Raw genomic sequence first — 16262 nt, 5'->3', positions numbered from 1 at the left:
TTAATTTCCCACGAAGCTGATCGCGGTTACGTGTCAGTTAAACTTTTCATCTCCAATCCTGTCTGTATTTGTGAGAAGTGGCGCTGTCCTGAGTTGAAAGATAGCCTACTTTACGGCTTTATTATCAAGTAAATAGGTGTGCGTGTTCGTGTCGGCCGCTGTCCATTTCCTAAGGTTCTGAAATGCAAACATTTTTTGACAACGCCCATGAGCACCCACGGAGGAAAACATAAATCGGCGCCTATGGTTATGCGCATCTCGTCAGTAAAGCCGGTTCCTTGATTAGTAGTAAATCGCCATCACCTGCTTTCAGATGGAGCGGCATTTACTACAAAGAGCCGTAGTTAACTGACAAGCTGAGCCATATCGCATTAATATCGCGGACGTATCGCCAGCAATAATTAATGCGATATGGCTCAGCTTGTCAGTTAACTACGGCTCTTTGTACACAGCAAAAACTCCAGTGTTAAATTAACACTCCTGGGAGTGTATGAGTCCACACTCAAGAGTGTTGACGTTAATGAGATAATTACCGGTAAGTGAATAATTTAGTGATGATTGATCATTATTGAAGACACCTGATGTTAACAAGCAGAATCACTGAAGAAGAAAATCACAAATTGTAAGTTACCGTTATGACGATCAATGGTTGCTTTAGTTGGGCTCTTGACCCTTATATTATTAACTTTAAATTTTGTTTGTCTGTTGTTTCTGAATTATAATCACCAGTTGAACAAAGAAAAAAGTGATCTGATGGTGTTGGTTATGTTATGACAATCATCATTTGAACTTGATCACTGAACTCATTAAAATCCTTCTTTCTGACTTCGATTTATGTTGTTGGTAAGTGAATCTGCATAAATGGCCAGAATTTTTCATATAATATAAAGGATTTCTTAAAAGTTGTTTAAAAAAAAAAATCGTTCTTGTAGGCACACACAGATGTCAAGATTCAGTCTATGCATCTCAACAGTGGTGAGGAGCAGAATATTCAATTAGGAAAAGTAAATTACATAGACCAGTGGTTCTCAACCCTGCCCCTGAAGGACCCCCAACACTGCACGTTTTCTTTGTCTCCCTTATCAAACACACCTGATTCAACTCATTAGCTCATTATCACATGGGTTAATGAGCTGATGAGTTGAATCAGGTGTGTTTGATTAGGGAGACAAATAAAATGTGCAGTGTTGGGGGTCCTTCAGGGGCAGGGTTGAGAACCACTGACATAGACAATTCAGATCATAATTTATTCATACCGCAATGCATGATGGGAGCCATTAATGAGTTGTGATTGGTGGCAGCCACTGCAACATGCTTTATTATTGTCACCATTGTTGAAATTCACAGGCTGATTATTGATGTCTGTGTTTTAAATGAATTTATCTGAATGTCTTTTGATCAGAAAAATGTTTATTAAATATTTTGAATTATAAGTAAAGTACTGATAATCATAGGCTGAAGGATCACTAAACTGCAGCTAACAAGTTAAACCAAACTATCTCAATAAGTTTCCTTTTTCAGATCACAGCATGATTATGTAAAAACATAACCAACACTATAAAATAACATTTTACTTTGTTCATTTAACTGTTATAAATCAATAACAGCAGACAAACAACAGTAAGTATTAAAATAAACATATAATGGTCTAGAGCCCAACTAAAGCAAACACCCATCACCTTAATGGTAACTTACAATTTGTGATTTTCTTCTTCAGTGATTCTGCTTGTTAACATCAGGTGTCTTCAATAATGCTCAATCATCACTAAATTAATCACTTAATTATCTCCTCAGCCCTAAATGCCGCTCCATCTGAAAGCAGGTGATGGAGATTTACTACTAATCAAGGAACCGGCTTTACTGACGAGATGCGCATAACAATATCGCGATTTAAATCGCCCAGCCCTACTCACAGGAGAGTTCATTTAACACTGGAGTGTTTGCTGTGTGAGTTCATGGGTGGAATAAATATATGGCAGGACTTTTACTTTCTGACCCCTGGACTCTCCACCTCTGATTACCAGCTTCACTTATAACTGACCAGAGTGACTTTATTTCTGTCATAGGTTTACATAAGTTCGTATTGAGAATTAACAGAGATTTAGATGTTGACGATTTATTGAAAATGGTTGGTCACCATAATGGTGATGAGTGTTTCCTTTAGTTGGGCAGTTTGACTCTTAGCTTATTTTTTTGTGAGTTTGTGTTTTTTGTAACAGTTTTTACCAAAACACATAATTTGTTGCAAAGAATGCCAAATGCAAAAATGTTCAGGTGATCTACAGATGTGCTTTATAAAGATGAGCCCTCATAGGAGTTTCTTTGTTTGTTTGTTTCTTGAACTGTTGCCATTGTGGTTTAAGTCTCTCAAATCCGATGTACCTGTTGATGGACTGTATATGGTGAAAACCACTCCTCCTCCAATGCCCATGTTGTGGGGATTAACCACACTCACACACAGCAGAGCAGCAATAGCAGCATCAACTACTGAACCGTTACGCTTCAACATGTCCCTGCAAACACAAAGAGCTCTGTGTAAAGTCAAGTGAACGTCATATTATTAACGCAGACTAGGGTTGCAAAATCTCTCCCAGAAACATAAATGTGTCTCTTTGTAATTGTACCTCCCGATCTTAGAGCAAACCTCAGCATCCGTTGCCACTGCTGCTTTAGAATAGCAATTAACAGAGCTCCTTAGACAGGCCCATACTATCACACTGATGACGCAGGCGAGGATGAGGATGAGGATGAGGATGAAGCCCACAACGTATTTCTTTTTGATGTGGCACGGGCCGCGCGGGCGCTGTCTGAAAGTACACAACCAGAGTTTGATATATGATATTTATTCACCACACAAACAGAATTCAAATGTTATATGGTTTCATTTCTATTTATTTTGTGGTAGAGAAGCTCTTATCTCTTATTTGTATTATCAACTGGCATACCTGACTGAATCATGTCATGTCAGTTATTCTGTCACTTCATCCTTTTCTCATGCAATATGGAATATGTTACATCTTGAACCTCTACAGTTCTGTGGACTATAGAATTTTTTACATTTTAACATTTTACTATTTTAATTTATATGCGTGTGTATGTGTGTTAGAGAGAGAGAGACAGGGTGTGTGTGTGTGTGTGTGTGTGTGTGTGTGTGTGTGAGAGAGTGTGTGTGTGTGTGTGTGTGTGTGTGTGTGTGTGTGTGTGTGTGTGTGTGTGTGTGTGTGTGTGTGTGTGTGTGCATTCTTCATCACCTTTTTGACTTGCCTTCTTGACCTTTTTGACCTGTTAGACCTTCTAGCTCTTTTTGATCTTCAAGACCTTCTTGATCCATTATTGAATAGCCACTGTCCACCAGTTTAAAGAAACTATAAAAAAAAATTACAATTTTTTTATTACAATAATCATTATATTCAGTCTTGAATTAAGAGCACATAGGGCCCTGGGGATAAAGCCCCCTTCATAGTCATACTAACAATGTTTCTACCGCATGAATAATTAGTATTTAAAAAAAATCATATCTCCAACACAGAGATACAATGTATTGTAACTATGAATAAAATAAACAAATATTGTTGGCTATAACACATTATAAGCATAAATTCATTAACTCCAAAAATGAGGTCAAAGCAAACAGGTTTCCAGAAACAGCAATATCTTTTGCGCATAAGACTGCCGTAAGGAGTTAACTTTGAATAGTTTCATCATTAGAAGGTCTAATTATTTGATTTTGAAGTCTGTACATATTGAAGTTGATTAATTAATTAAGACAGAAACAAACAATAGATATTTTGAATGTACTGTAAAAAAATGTTTAACAATTTTAATAGCCTATTAAATTATAAAGCAAACTGATTCTTAATGAATTAATATTTTACAGTAAAAGTTTGTTAGAGCTGAACATATCTACACTGTAAAATCCAGCAGTGATTGTGACGAGCAGGACGAGGCTGAGGGCCGCGGGAGAACGGCTCGAGGCCGGTGGCGTGATTACTGATGGTCTCGTATCTCTCACAGAGGAGCAGAAGCATAAAGGAGGAGCGACGATCGTGAAGGATGAGAGAGGACCAGGCCTGGACTGTTTTATTTGATGTTTTGTTTATATGTTGATTAGTGTTCCCTTTGGTTGGGCACTTGAAACTTCATTTATATTATTGTAATTCTCTTCCTGTGGATGTATATTTAGGTCATAATAGGGCTGGGCGATTTAAATCGCGATATTGTTATGCGCATCTCGTCAGTAAAGCCGGTTCCTTGATTTAGTAGTAAATCACCATCACCTGCTTTCAGATGGAGCGGCATTTAGGGCTGAGAAGATAATTAAGTGATTCATTTAGTGATGATTGAGCATTATTGAAGACACCTGATGTTAACAAGCAGAATCACTGAAGAAGAAAAGCACAAATTGTAAGTTACCATTAAGGTGATGGGTGTTTGCTTTAGTTGGGCTCTTGACCATTATATGTTTACTTTCATATTTACTGATGTTTGTCTGCTGTTATTGATTTATAACAGTTAAATGAATAAAGTAAAATGTTATCTTATAGTGTTGGTTATGTTTTGACATAATCATACTGTGATCTGAAAAGTGAAACATATTAAGATAGTTTGGTTTAACTTGTTAGCAGTAGTTTTGTAATTCTTCAGCCTATGATTATCAGGACTTTACTTATAATTCAAAATATTTAATAAACATTGCTCTAATCAAAAAGACGTTCAGACATCAATAATCAGCCTGTGAATCTCAACAATGGTGGTGACAATAATAAAGCATGTTGCAGTGGCTGCCACCAATCACAACTCATTAATGGCTCCCATCATGCATTGCGGTATGAATAAATTATGATCTGAATTGTCTATGTAATTTACTTTTCCTCATTGAATATTCTGCTCCTCACCATTGTTGAGATGCATAGACTGAATCTTGACATCTGTGTGTGCCTAAAAGAATGATTTTTTTTTTTTTTTAAACAAGTTTTAAGAAATCCTTTATATCTAAAATTCTGGCCATTTATTCAGATTCACAGTTATGCTGTAACCAACAACATAAATCGAAGTCAGAAAGAAGGATCTTAATGAGCTCAGTGATCAAGTTCAAATGATGATTGTCATAATATAACCAACAAAGATCACTTTTTGATTTACTACTAATCAAGGAACCGGCTTTACTGATGAGATGCGCATATCAATATCGCGATTTAAATCGCCCAGCCCTAGGTAATAAACAGCTTGTGAAACTTTTAATTGGGTTTTCATAATTGTGACCCCTTCAACCACGTACTACTCGCCCTGCGATGTGCGGGCCTCAAACCCCGGTCACCGGCGTGGGAGTCAGGTGCTCTAATAAGGAGGCTAAAGACTGTAGCCCCTAACGTCTGTCGCTAGAGCACCTCTTGAGATCAGAGGAATGAGATTTACTCACACAGCAACTACTAGCTGGCCTCCATTACATAATATCTCTATATTTGTGACAGTATCTTGTTATTGATCATGGTTGAGTCACAAACAGACTTCAACATTCAGCATGCAAAACACAACAATGGTAACAATTAAAATTTATTTAAAAGTAAATTATCAATTACTCTCAGTTCATTTTTAGTAATTAGAACTCTTGTGTAAGCCTATTTCACTGTACTTTTTTGAAGGCATCAGTATGCACACTTTTTTTTTTTTTTTAAGTAAGACTAACTTGTTTTGGTTTTACAGTGTACACAGAAGGAAAATAACATTACTAATAATAAACTGTGGTATTTGTAATGAAAAAACAACAACATCTAAACCACTGTGAAACAACCTCTATAAGAGTGACTTATTTGCCACATATTACCTTATATTTAATATAAGGTTATAATAGAAACATTCACAATAAACACCGGTACCATAATATCATATTTTTTTAAAAAAACTTGCAATTACCGTTGTAAACTGTAGTGTCGATCTGATTTCAGCTTCACCACACAGCCTTTAATGTTCACATTTAATGTTGCGCATTATTTACCACCCAAAAAAGCATGTCTTAAACCTGACCCTACCTGGTGGATTGCGTTTGTCATTATAGAAATGATCCGGCTGCATGTGTCTTCTTTAATTTGCGCGCCGTCAGTAGATCACGTGCTGAACTTCCCACTCCCATCTGCACTTTTTTGGAATTGCGCTCTAAATCTGGCCCTAAATCCATAAATTTACTCTCCTGATGCAGTCCCTTGCAGAGCATGCTGGGAACTACAGATCCACTACACAGGGATGCATTTCTTCAAAGCATCGTGAGATAAGTTGATCGTAGAGAACATTTGTGTAAACTGACACGAGTCACGACTATACTGCCCTCTATAGGTCTGGTGCAGTCGCAGTGTGCATGTGTCGAATGTGTCTATTCTGATCTTTATTGGAAATTGTATGTTGGGTCAACGTAACTCAATTAAGGTAAAACAGCATTCCCTTGTTTTATGTTATATAAACCTGATTGAATTAGGTTACAAAAACGAAATTAGAATGTAAAGGTAGAGATACTTTCTTAAAGCAACAACTGCTCATGCTTTTTACAGTGCAGCTCTGACAGGAAATGAATCAACACTTTTGTGTTACTGTGCTGAGGAAACACACTAACGGCACGTGTCCGTGTACCACGGCGCAGTGGAAAAAATGTCAAGGTAGCAAAAAATATATATATTAAAGATTATAATTCACTAAGAAACATATTTTTTAATACACTAGTGTGTTAAAACACAGAGTGAGACAAAACATTTTACTGCAAAGCATTTTTCTTATTATGATCATATCATTAAAAGGTGATTTTATCATCATAATATTTTGATCAGGGAGACACATTTACACATTTATCCAAAGCAACTTACATTGAATTTCAAGGTACACATTTATATTCTTATCAATTCTTGCTTTCACTGGAAATCGAACCCATGGCCTCGGTGTTGCAAGCGCCAATGCTCTACTGTTTGAGCTAAAGGAAAACTTGTTGATGCAAAAGCAACAGTTTCTGACAATCCAGCAGGATGACTCTGAGCCTGTGGATCCTCTGAAACAATGATCATTATAATGACCCCCTAAAACCATCCCTTCAGGCTTCAGCCCTGACATTTGGAACATGGGAAAAACAAAACTTTAAACGTTAAAGCACTTTTTATTTTATAATTTTGTACTGTACAAGTGAGACATTGGCAAAAGTACATATGGTAATTCAGTGTGCCTACAAGGCATTTACTATAACCTTGTAAATATCGTTCACTGGAATGAATGATTGGACGTTTATATTTTTGTACTGTGAGTGGAATTTGTAGATGGTCCCTTTAGCAGCCAAGGCGAATATCCCACATAGCAACATTGTTTCATCCCAGATCCGGCCCACATCTGGCACATGTGGAAAGATGATCCGGCCCACATGCAGCGTGGAAGTTAATATATGCGATACAGCCAGGGTTCTAAATGAGGGGGCTCTGGGGGGGTCCCGGACCCTCCATAAGTCATTAGGGACCCCCCATAATAATTTATTTTTGGATTTTGGGGGGTCCCCGACAAATATATTTTAACATTAAAAATAATTGTGAAAATTATAGGTCTTTAGTGACGTTTTATATTTATAACAGTAATTCATTTATTTCCTAGCGCGAGGCAGCATTCAGGGCAGCTATTAGCCGAGTGAGTTCCTATACAGCGTCACAGATTGTTGTTGTGGTGCTCCCGCAGCAGAGTTGTATAGTCCAGGGGTCAGAAAGTAGAAGTCCTGCCATAGTTTATTCCACCCATGAACTCAATCAGCTGATTTCACTAATTAGTTCTCGCTCCTGTCTGAATTAGCAAATCCAGGTGATTGGTACAAAATACTGAGGAGGACTTTTACTTTCTGAACCTGGACTTTACACCTCTGACTACATGTCAGCCAAGAGTAAAGAAATAAACGAGAACTGGACCTTATATGAGCCACAAAATCTGTGTATATTAAATATGGAGTCAGCCTTATATCTCAGCCTTAATAAGTTAACAAGCAGAATCACTGAAGGAAAGAAGAGAACAGAAAAAGAGAAGAGCAGAAGCACAAGAACTACAACTGACTTCAGCCACAGCCTCAGATGAAATCAACTGAAGAGAAAAGAAGACATTAAATCTGTGAAGATCTCAGCAGAGGAGGATTAAACAACTCCACAAACAGCATTACCAGCTTCACTTATTACTAACCAGACTGACTTTATTTCTGTCAGACGTCTACAGAAGTTTTATTTAGAATTAACAGAGGTTTAACTCTAATGTGTTTCATTTGAAGTCACCATAACAGTGATTAGTGTTTCCATTAGTTGGGTTCTTAACTCTGATTCTATCTTTTGTTTTTTCTGGCAGTTGTGACAGTGTGTTTGTCAAACTCATTTGCAGCAGCAAAGAAAGCTAAAGTGAAATGAGATCAGGTGATGATGGTTACATATTGATGGTTTTCTAATAGGGGTGTAACGATTCATCAACTACATCGATGTATCGATTTATATTCCTACGATCCAACTGGATCGATCTGTGCTCGGCAAGTTGGCCTTCCGGACGACATATATCGATCTAATATCGTTTTAAAAGGTAATGAATCGATTGTATCGATACTAGGAAATAACGCATTGGATTTAAGCACGTTAGACTTTATATGGATGTTTTTTCTTTGCACTTTTAATGATAAAGGCGTTAAACGTTACTCGATTCAGTCTGCCTATCTGTGTCGTCGTCGCCATGCGTGACGCGCCAGCAGCAGCGCAAAGACAACAAGCAGCGCAAAGTCTCTCACCTCAGAAAAACGGACTGTCCTGTCCTCTCAGCCGCTATAAGTTACTGCAGTAGCGCACACTCTTCAATTGCACGCGCAAATGCGCCGGAGCGCGCTGTATCACTTCACTAAAGCGCAAAAGAAATACGAGCATGCAACGTCGTAAATTAGTAAGTTAAGAAATAAAAGTAAAATACCAATAAATTACGTTATTGGTACGTCATGTGTGTTGCTATTTATCAGGAGCAGTTTCCATGTTTCTTTACCAGTTCTTCTAAGTATTGTGTATCACCATGGTAGCCTAATTGTTGTTTGTTTTCATAACAAAATGCCACTTACTGGTTTTGTATATTTTTATATGACTGTGGTGGCTCATACCAAGATTGTATTAACAAAAACTAGTTTGGGACTGCTATTTAATAGCTTAACCTCGCAGTGCCTACTGTCTATCAGTATTTGTCATATTCTTAAAAAAAAAATTGTTAAGTAAAGGGGGACAGAACTTGTGTGTCAACAATTTTTGTGTAAACAAATGTATTATAATAGGCTAATTCCTAAAAAGGTGGGTCGCGGCTTGATGACCATGGGGAAATGTGGGTCCCAGTCCCATGGCCAAACTATTCAAAACATCATTCTATGTTGTGATAATCGTAATTAATAATCACAATTACAATTTCAAGGGAATAATCAACAATTAGCCTATCATTTTTGTCATAATCGTTCAGTCCTACTTATTAAAATAAAATGTGAATGCATTTTATATTAATTGTTGTTTACTTGTTTGTTTATATCTATAATTAATTGATACCTGATTCCCTTACAAGAATTTTTGGCTAAAAAGTTACTGAATCGATTTCAAGTCACTGAATCGTTTCGGATCGGATCGTTGTTAAAACGAATCATTACACCCCTATTTTCTAATCATCATGAAGTATCCCGCTTTTCGAATCTAACAATTGTGTTTCGGTAATATTTTCACATCACAAACCCTGAGTTATTGCACTATAACCTTGAGCACTGAACATTAATCTACTATGACAAACATCAGTAATCAGCGTATTAATCTCATCAATGGTGACAATCAAAAGTACCTTGCTGCAATGCATGCTGGGTACCAGCATAGTACAAAACTCCCAGCATGCATTGCAACATGACTAAATTATGCAGCTGAATTGTCCTATTATTTTGTTTAATTTTAAATATTTGCTTTCATTTTTTGCTGTTGTTTTTGTAGTGACATTTAGTAGCTTTTTTGTAATGTTCAGAGTTGATCAGTTTATCTGAATATTTTTGATTGTCACCATTGTTGAGACACATACGCTGATTGTTGATAAGTGTGTGTGTCACACTATAGCTAAAGTTTTTGTTCTCATGTTTGTTCAAATGTTTTACCTGATAGCTATAATACTGCTTGATCTCATGCTGCAGTAACACAGGTTTTACGATATTAATATATTAATTGACCAAAACAATTTTATCATACAAATTACATCAGTGATTCAGGCAATAGCATCATGATTATAAAGCCATCAACGGGTAACCATCATCACCTGCCCTGATTAAATTTAGCTTTTTTTGCTGCTGCAAATAAATGTGTTTGATAAACACACTGTAACAGGAGCCAGAAAACACAAAAAAATTAATAAGAGTTAAGAGCCCAACTAATGGAAATGCTAATCACTGTTATGGTAACTTCAAATTAAACACATCTCAATAAGGAGTTCTAAAAGAAATAAAGTCAGTCTGGTTAGTAATAAGTGAAGCTGGTAATGCTGTTTGTGGAGTTGTTTAATCCTCCTCTGCTGATATCTTCACAGATTTAATGTCTTCTTTTCTCTTCAGTTGATTTAATCTAAGGCTGTGTCTGGAGTCAGTTGTAGTTCTTGTGTTTCTGCTCGTCTCTTTTTCTGTTCTCTTCAGAGGTGTAAAGTCCAGGTTCAGAAAGTAAAAGTCCTGCTCAGAATTTTGTTCCAATCACCTGGATTTGCTAATTAGCAGTTTTTCAGCCAGGAGATAGAAATAAGGTGACTGTGTTCATGGGTGGAATAAACATATGGCAGGACTTCTACTTTCTGACCACTGGACTATACAACTCTGCACTGTAAAAAAGAATAAATTGATTTTATTGATATCTAATTAATAAAAATGAGGCAACAGATTACAAGCAATATTATTAATTAAATTTAACAAATTAGAATTGAGTAATAATTAATCAAATGAATTCCTTTAAAGGTAACCATTTAAAATGAGTAAAATGTACAAAATATCTTTTATTGCCAACATTGAAGACACCTGATGTTAACAAGCAGAATCACTGAAGGAGAAAACCATAATTAAAGTCACCATTATGGTGATCAGTGTGTGTTTTAGTTGGGCTCTTGACCTTAAATTATTAACTTTAAGTTTTGTTTGGCTGCTGTACATGAGTTATAACAGCCAGATGAACAAAGAGAAAAGGTGATGTAATGGCGTTGGCTGTGTTTTAACATAATCATTATTTCACAATCATTTGACCTGAATCACTGAACTCATAGAGTCCAATTTATGAGTTAGGTGAACTATATTAATTATAGCAGCACTGGCCTTGTACAGCATAATATTTTTTAACTTTTACAATGTAAGGCAAATAATTTCTAAAAAGTTTCTCTTACATAAAAAGGAGACACACAGACATCAATAATCAGCCTGTGAATCTCAACAATGGTGACATTTATAAAGCATGTTGCAGTGCATTCTGGGTTCCACCAATCAAAACTCATTCATGGCTCCCATCATGCATTGCTGCATGAATAAATAATGAGCTTATGTTCAGAGGTGATCTGTTCGTCACCATTGCTGAGATTCATACGCAAAATCTTGATGTCTGTTTGTGCCTAAAAAAAAAAAAATACAAACATATATTTATTTTTTATTATTGATTTGATCATTTGGATTTCATTGAAAAGGCTAAAAATATTATACTGCTGTAATTAATTAAGTTAACTTAACTCATAAATTGGACTCTATGTGAGTTCAGTGGTTCAGGTCTAATGATTGTGAAATAATGATTATGTTAAATCACAACCAACACCATCAGATCACCTTTTCTCTTTGTTCATCTGGCTGTTATAACTCATGTACAGCAGCCGAACAAAACTTGAAGTTAATAATTTAAGGTCAAGAGCCCAACTAAAACACACACTGATCTCCACAATGGTGACTTTAATTATGGTTTTCTCCTTCAGTGATTCTGCTTGTTAACACCAGGTGTCTTCAATGTTGGCAATAAAAGATATTTTGAAAATTTGACTCATTTTAAATGGTTACCTTTTAAGGAATTAATTTGATTAATTATTACTCAATTCTAATTTGTTAAATTTAATTAATAATATTGCTTGAAATCTGTTGCCTCATTTTTATTAATTAGATATCAATAAAATCAATGTATTCTTTTTTACAGTGTGTCCCGCAGACACGCACTGTAGCTGAACGCGGCAAAACCAAACCTCACAAAGAGTGAAATCCTGTAAGTGCTTCGATTATATTTATATCTCTATAATTGCTTATAGTAAAATATCAGGAGTTCGAGTTCCTATATCAAAAGTTGCATTAACCTGTTAGCGTTCCTGCAAATTCTGCCAAAAACACCTAAAAAAGGCCTACCCAAATTAAATTGCATGCTGTTCTTGAACCATTTGGAGTATATGCATGGTATTGGTCTCTTTTGAAAGGGGACACTTTGAGGTTTGTTCCCAAACAGTCAGAATCACTGTAAGTCTCACTGGTATTGAGTAATAGAACTTTGAACACACTAAAAAAGAGGGAAAAAATTTCCGCCTAACTTTTTTTTTGTAAAAAGATGCCTGCAGATAACTATAGCTGGGAGGTATTAGCTGGAAAACACAGTGGGATCACAGCATGAAGCCTTACCAAGCCCAATTTAAATGTTGATAACAAAACCTAAGCTAATGAGTGTTTTACACAGGTTTATCTAAGTTTATGTCTAGGCGCTCCCCAAAAAAGGCCACTTGGAGACTCCAAATGACACTTTGTAACCACAGACACATAACATGCTGCTATTCTTGAATGCTTTACTGTACAGGCAAAATTTTGGGCTCTAATGAAAGGTTACACTTAGAGCTATTCTATTCCTTATTCAGATTCACTGTAAATAATTGTTGACACATAGTAACTGAAGCATAAACACATTATATTGTTTTTTTGCCATTCTTGAAACTGAAATTTGTGCAAATAACAATACAAAACAAGTGTTATGGTATTAAAATATTATTTAATATTAGTATTTTATACACTACATATATATCAAACTATTAACAAATTTATGATTAGGTTTTTCTTTGGTTATTGAACCTCTCTAGGAAGGTGAAGGATAGGGTTCCTCTTTGATGTCCATCATATGGCTTTCTGCTGACTCTTCTTCATCCAGTTCAATGTCAGATGTTTTTCTGTGATATAAAAAAAGCAAAAAAAAACAAACAAATAATTTATATCTTTTATGTATTGTGTACTATTTTATATATATACACACACACACACACACACACACACACACAGCCATGTTTATGTGATTTGTGAGGACATTCCATAGGCATAATGGTTTTTATACTGTACAAACTGTATATTCTATCCCCTTACACTGCCCCTATCCCTAAACCTACCCATCACAGGAAACATTCTGCATTTTTACATTTAATAAAAAACACTGCTTAGTATGTTTTTAAAGCCATTTGAAAAATGAGGACACCCAAAATGTCCTCATAAATCACCTATTTTCCCGAGTGTCCTCATTTGCAGGTGTGTTATCATAAAAATGTCCTCAGTTGTCATGAAAACAAGTACACACACACACACACACACACACCCGTGCATAAAGACAAACAGGGACATAAACAGCGATTCACGCACCCATCATAACAATAACAAGAGCGCTAAAAGCACCAAACACACACAAACAAACACGGACAAACACAAATCCGTGAATAAAGACACACAGGGACATAAACAAACTGATAAATGTCCAACACAACAGTAACATGAGCGCTCAATGCACACATAACGTTACGCTTGAGAACAAGCTTAGCCATCACCAGTTAGCATTGGCCATCTCAAAACAGTGAAACACAAACATAAGATACTCAGAAAAACACGTTAAATATGTTATATTTGCATGTATATGTATAATAACACACTTACTTGTCAAAAGAGACGATTTCCCATCAAAATAGCCTTCCAAAGTCATTTGCTATAGCGAGCGCAGCTTTGCGCACGAGCGCACGATCGACAACAAACATTGCGCAACGTCATTGCTGACGCTGTTTGAATCCTTCCCATAAAAATTGCATATCAATGTCTTCAGGAGATCATTGGCTATTCAAAACGTCAATCATTTCTAACATTGCTCCAATTGGAGTAGCCAAATGTCCGTCAAAGCGAAAGGATGGACCGTGTCCCTAATGCGCTCTGACTGGCTCAGGCTGGAGGAAAAACCCCCCTTAAACTCCGTGATTCGCTGAAATCCGCTGTCACTCAAAAGTTCAGGGGTCAGCGGCCATTTTGAAGTCAAAATAGCTGTAATATTGACATGTAATTTGAAGATTTACCATAGTATGTTCGATAGTTTTGAGAGCTCTGTCGGCTAACTTGGAATGCTACTATTCACAGTAAGTGGATGTTTATTGATATATAAATGTGTTATGGACTAAATACTTCGCTAAATTGATTGTATGGAGCCTTTACAGTGTAACTAAACCATTGTTGTTGCAATGTAATGGATCAGTGGACGAACAGAAGGCTTTTTAGGCAAGTGTCTTCCACTTCCTGTTTGTTTATTTGGCTGTTGGTGGTCTGACAAAGACACAGATTGTACCCGCTGTGTTTATTGTATCCTAAAATGGCTTATATCGTTAGAATCACAAGAATCTCAGCTTTCCATAGATATGCGACTTGTAAAAATTTTTTTTTTTTTTTTTTTGTCTTTCATAAAGTTAACCCTTCAAATCACCCTATGTCCCGCGGACGACCCGTCGGAACACTATCTGACGCAATTGCAACTTTATTTCTCAGAATTGCGAGATATAAAGTCAGATTTGCATGAAATAAAGTCACAATTGCATGTTATAAAGTCAGAATTGTGAGACGTAAACTCGCAATTGTGAGATAAAAAGTCGCAATTATCTTTTAAAATGTTTTATTCAGAGTTAGAGGGTTACCTGTTAGATTATAGCCACTTCTCCAGACACCACTACAATACTGGGCCTAGCCCAAACCATGAAAAACATCCCAAGACCATTATCCCACCTTCAACACTTCAACATTGCTCCATATAATTTTGCCTACAGTATATAGTGTAGCAAGGTAGTCTTCAGAATTTTTAATAATTTAATAATTAAATTTTAGGGGACCCCCCCAAGAGTCCTAAGTCATTTCGAACCCTGGATACAGTGAATATCATAATCAAACCTAAAACTAGCATTACTGCCCAAATGCAAATGCAAATGCCTTCTCTGTTAGTTAGACAGTCGAAAGATAAGAAACTCAAAACCAAATAGCAGCTCACTTTGACAAGATGGTTGCATGAAGAATGAGTTCTGAACTTACCACAAAATAGGCAGCAGTTTACATAAAACGGTGTGTAAAACAAAATCCCAGTGTTAACAGATTCAATGCTTCCGAATGGCGTAGTAGTTTCTCTCTTTTACTTTCGTTTTTAACTCCAACCACATGTGAAAATCACGCTCCCTCTAGTGGCGCAGAGCATCATCAAATTATCAGGTAATTATCAGAGCAGTTGTGCTTTAACCCACATAGCAACATTGTGATTAGGGCTGGGCGATTTAAATCGCGATATTGTTATGCGCATCTCGTCAGTAAAGCCGGTTCCTTGATTAGTAGTAAATCGCCATCACCTGCTTTCAGATGGAGCGGCATTTAGGGCTGAGAAGATAATTAAGTGATTCATTTAGTGATGATTGAGCATTATTGAAGACACCTGATGTTAACAAGCAGAATCACTGAAGAAGAAAATCACAAATTGTAAGTTACCATTAAGGTGATGGGTGTTTGCTTTAGTCGGGCTCTTGACCCTTATATGTTTACTTTAATATTTACTGTTGTTTGTCTGCTGTTATTGTTTTATAACAGTTTAATGAGCAAAGTAAAATGTTATATTATAGTATTGGTTATGTTTTGACATAATCATGCTGTGATCTGAAAAAGGAAACTTAATGAAATAATTTGGTTTAACTTGTTAGCTGCAGTTTAGATTCAGATAAATTCATTTAAAACACAGACATCAATAATCAGCCTGTGAATCTCAACAATGGTGACAATAATAAAGCATGTTGCAGTGGCTGCCACCAATCACAACTCATTAATTGCTCCCATCATGCATTGCGGTATGAATAAATTATGATCTGAATTGTCTATGTAATTTACTTTTCCTAATTGAATATTCTGCTCGTCACCATTGTTGAGATGCATAGACTGAATCTTGACATCTGTGTGTGCCTAA

General features: G+C 36.3%; 1 protein-coding gene across 3 annotated transcripts in view; it reads right to left on the bottom strand.

Annotated features, from left to right (window-relative positions):
* Nucleotides 1-15468, bottom strand: part of LOC311286358 (glutathione hydrolase 1 proenzyme-like) — a 38728-nt gene extending 23260 nt beyond the window's left edge. Inside the window, exons 1-4 of one of the 3 annotated variants that reach the window (XM_084402542.1) lie at nucleotides 15350-15468; nucleotides 3252-3365; nucleotides 2625-2807; nucleotides 2383-2513 (exon numbers count right to left, since the gene is read on the bottom strand). In XM_084402542.1, coding sequence (XP_084258668.1) covers nucleotides 2383-2513; nucleotides 2625-2807; nucleotides 3252-3331 — 394 coding nt within the window. In that variant the 5' untranslated portion in view covers nucleotides 3332-3365; nucleotides 15350-15468. Of the gene's footprint in view, nucleotides 1-2382; nucleotides 2514-2624; nucleotides 2808-2945; nucleotides 3042-3251; nucleotides 3366-6851; nucleotides 6991-15349 lie in introns of those variants that run through there. The other 2 variants (XM_084402543.1, XM_084402544.1) reach the window with 2 other exon arrangements.
* Nucleotides 15469-16262: the final 794 nt, after the last annotated feature.

Source organism: Rutilus rutilus (assembly GCF_951802725.1).
Source record: "Rutilus rutilus genome assembly, chromosome: 2".
NCBI classification, from domain to species: domain Eukaryota; kingdom Metazoa; phylum Chordata; class Actinopteri; order Cypriniformes; family Leuciscidae; genus Rutilus; species Rutilus rutilus.
Note: the sequence above shows the minus strand (reverse complement) of the source record. Positions and strands in the feature narration are given on the sequence as shown.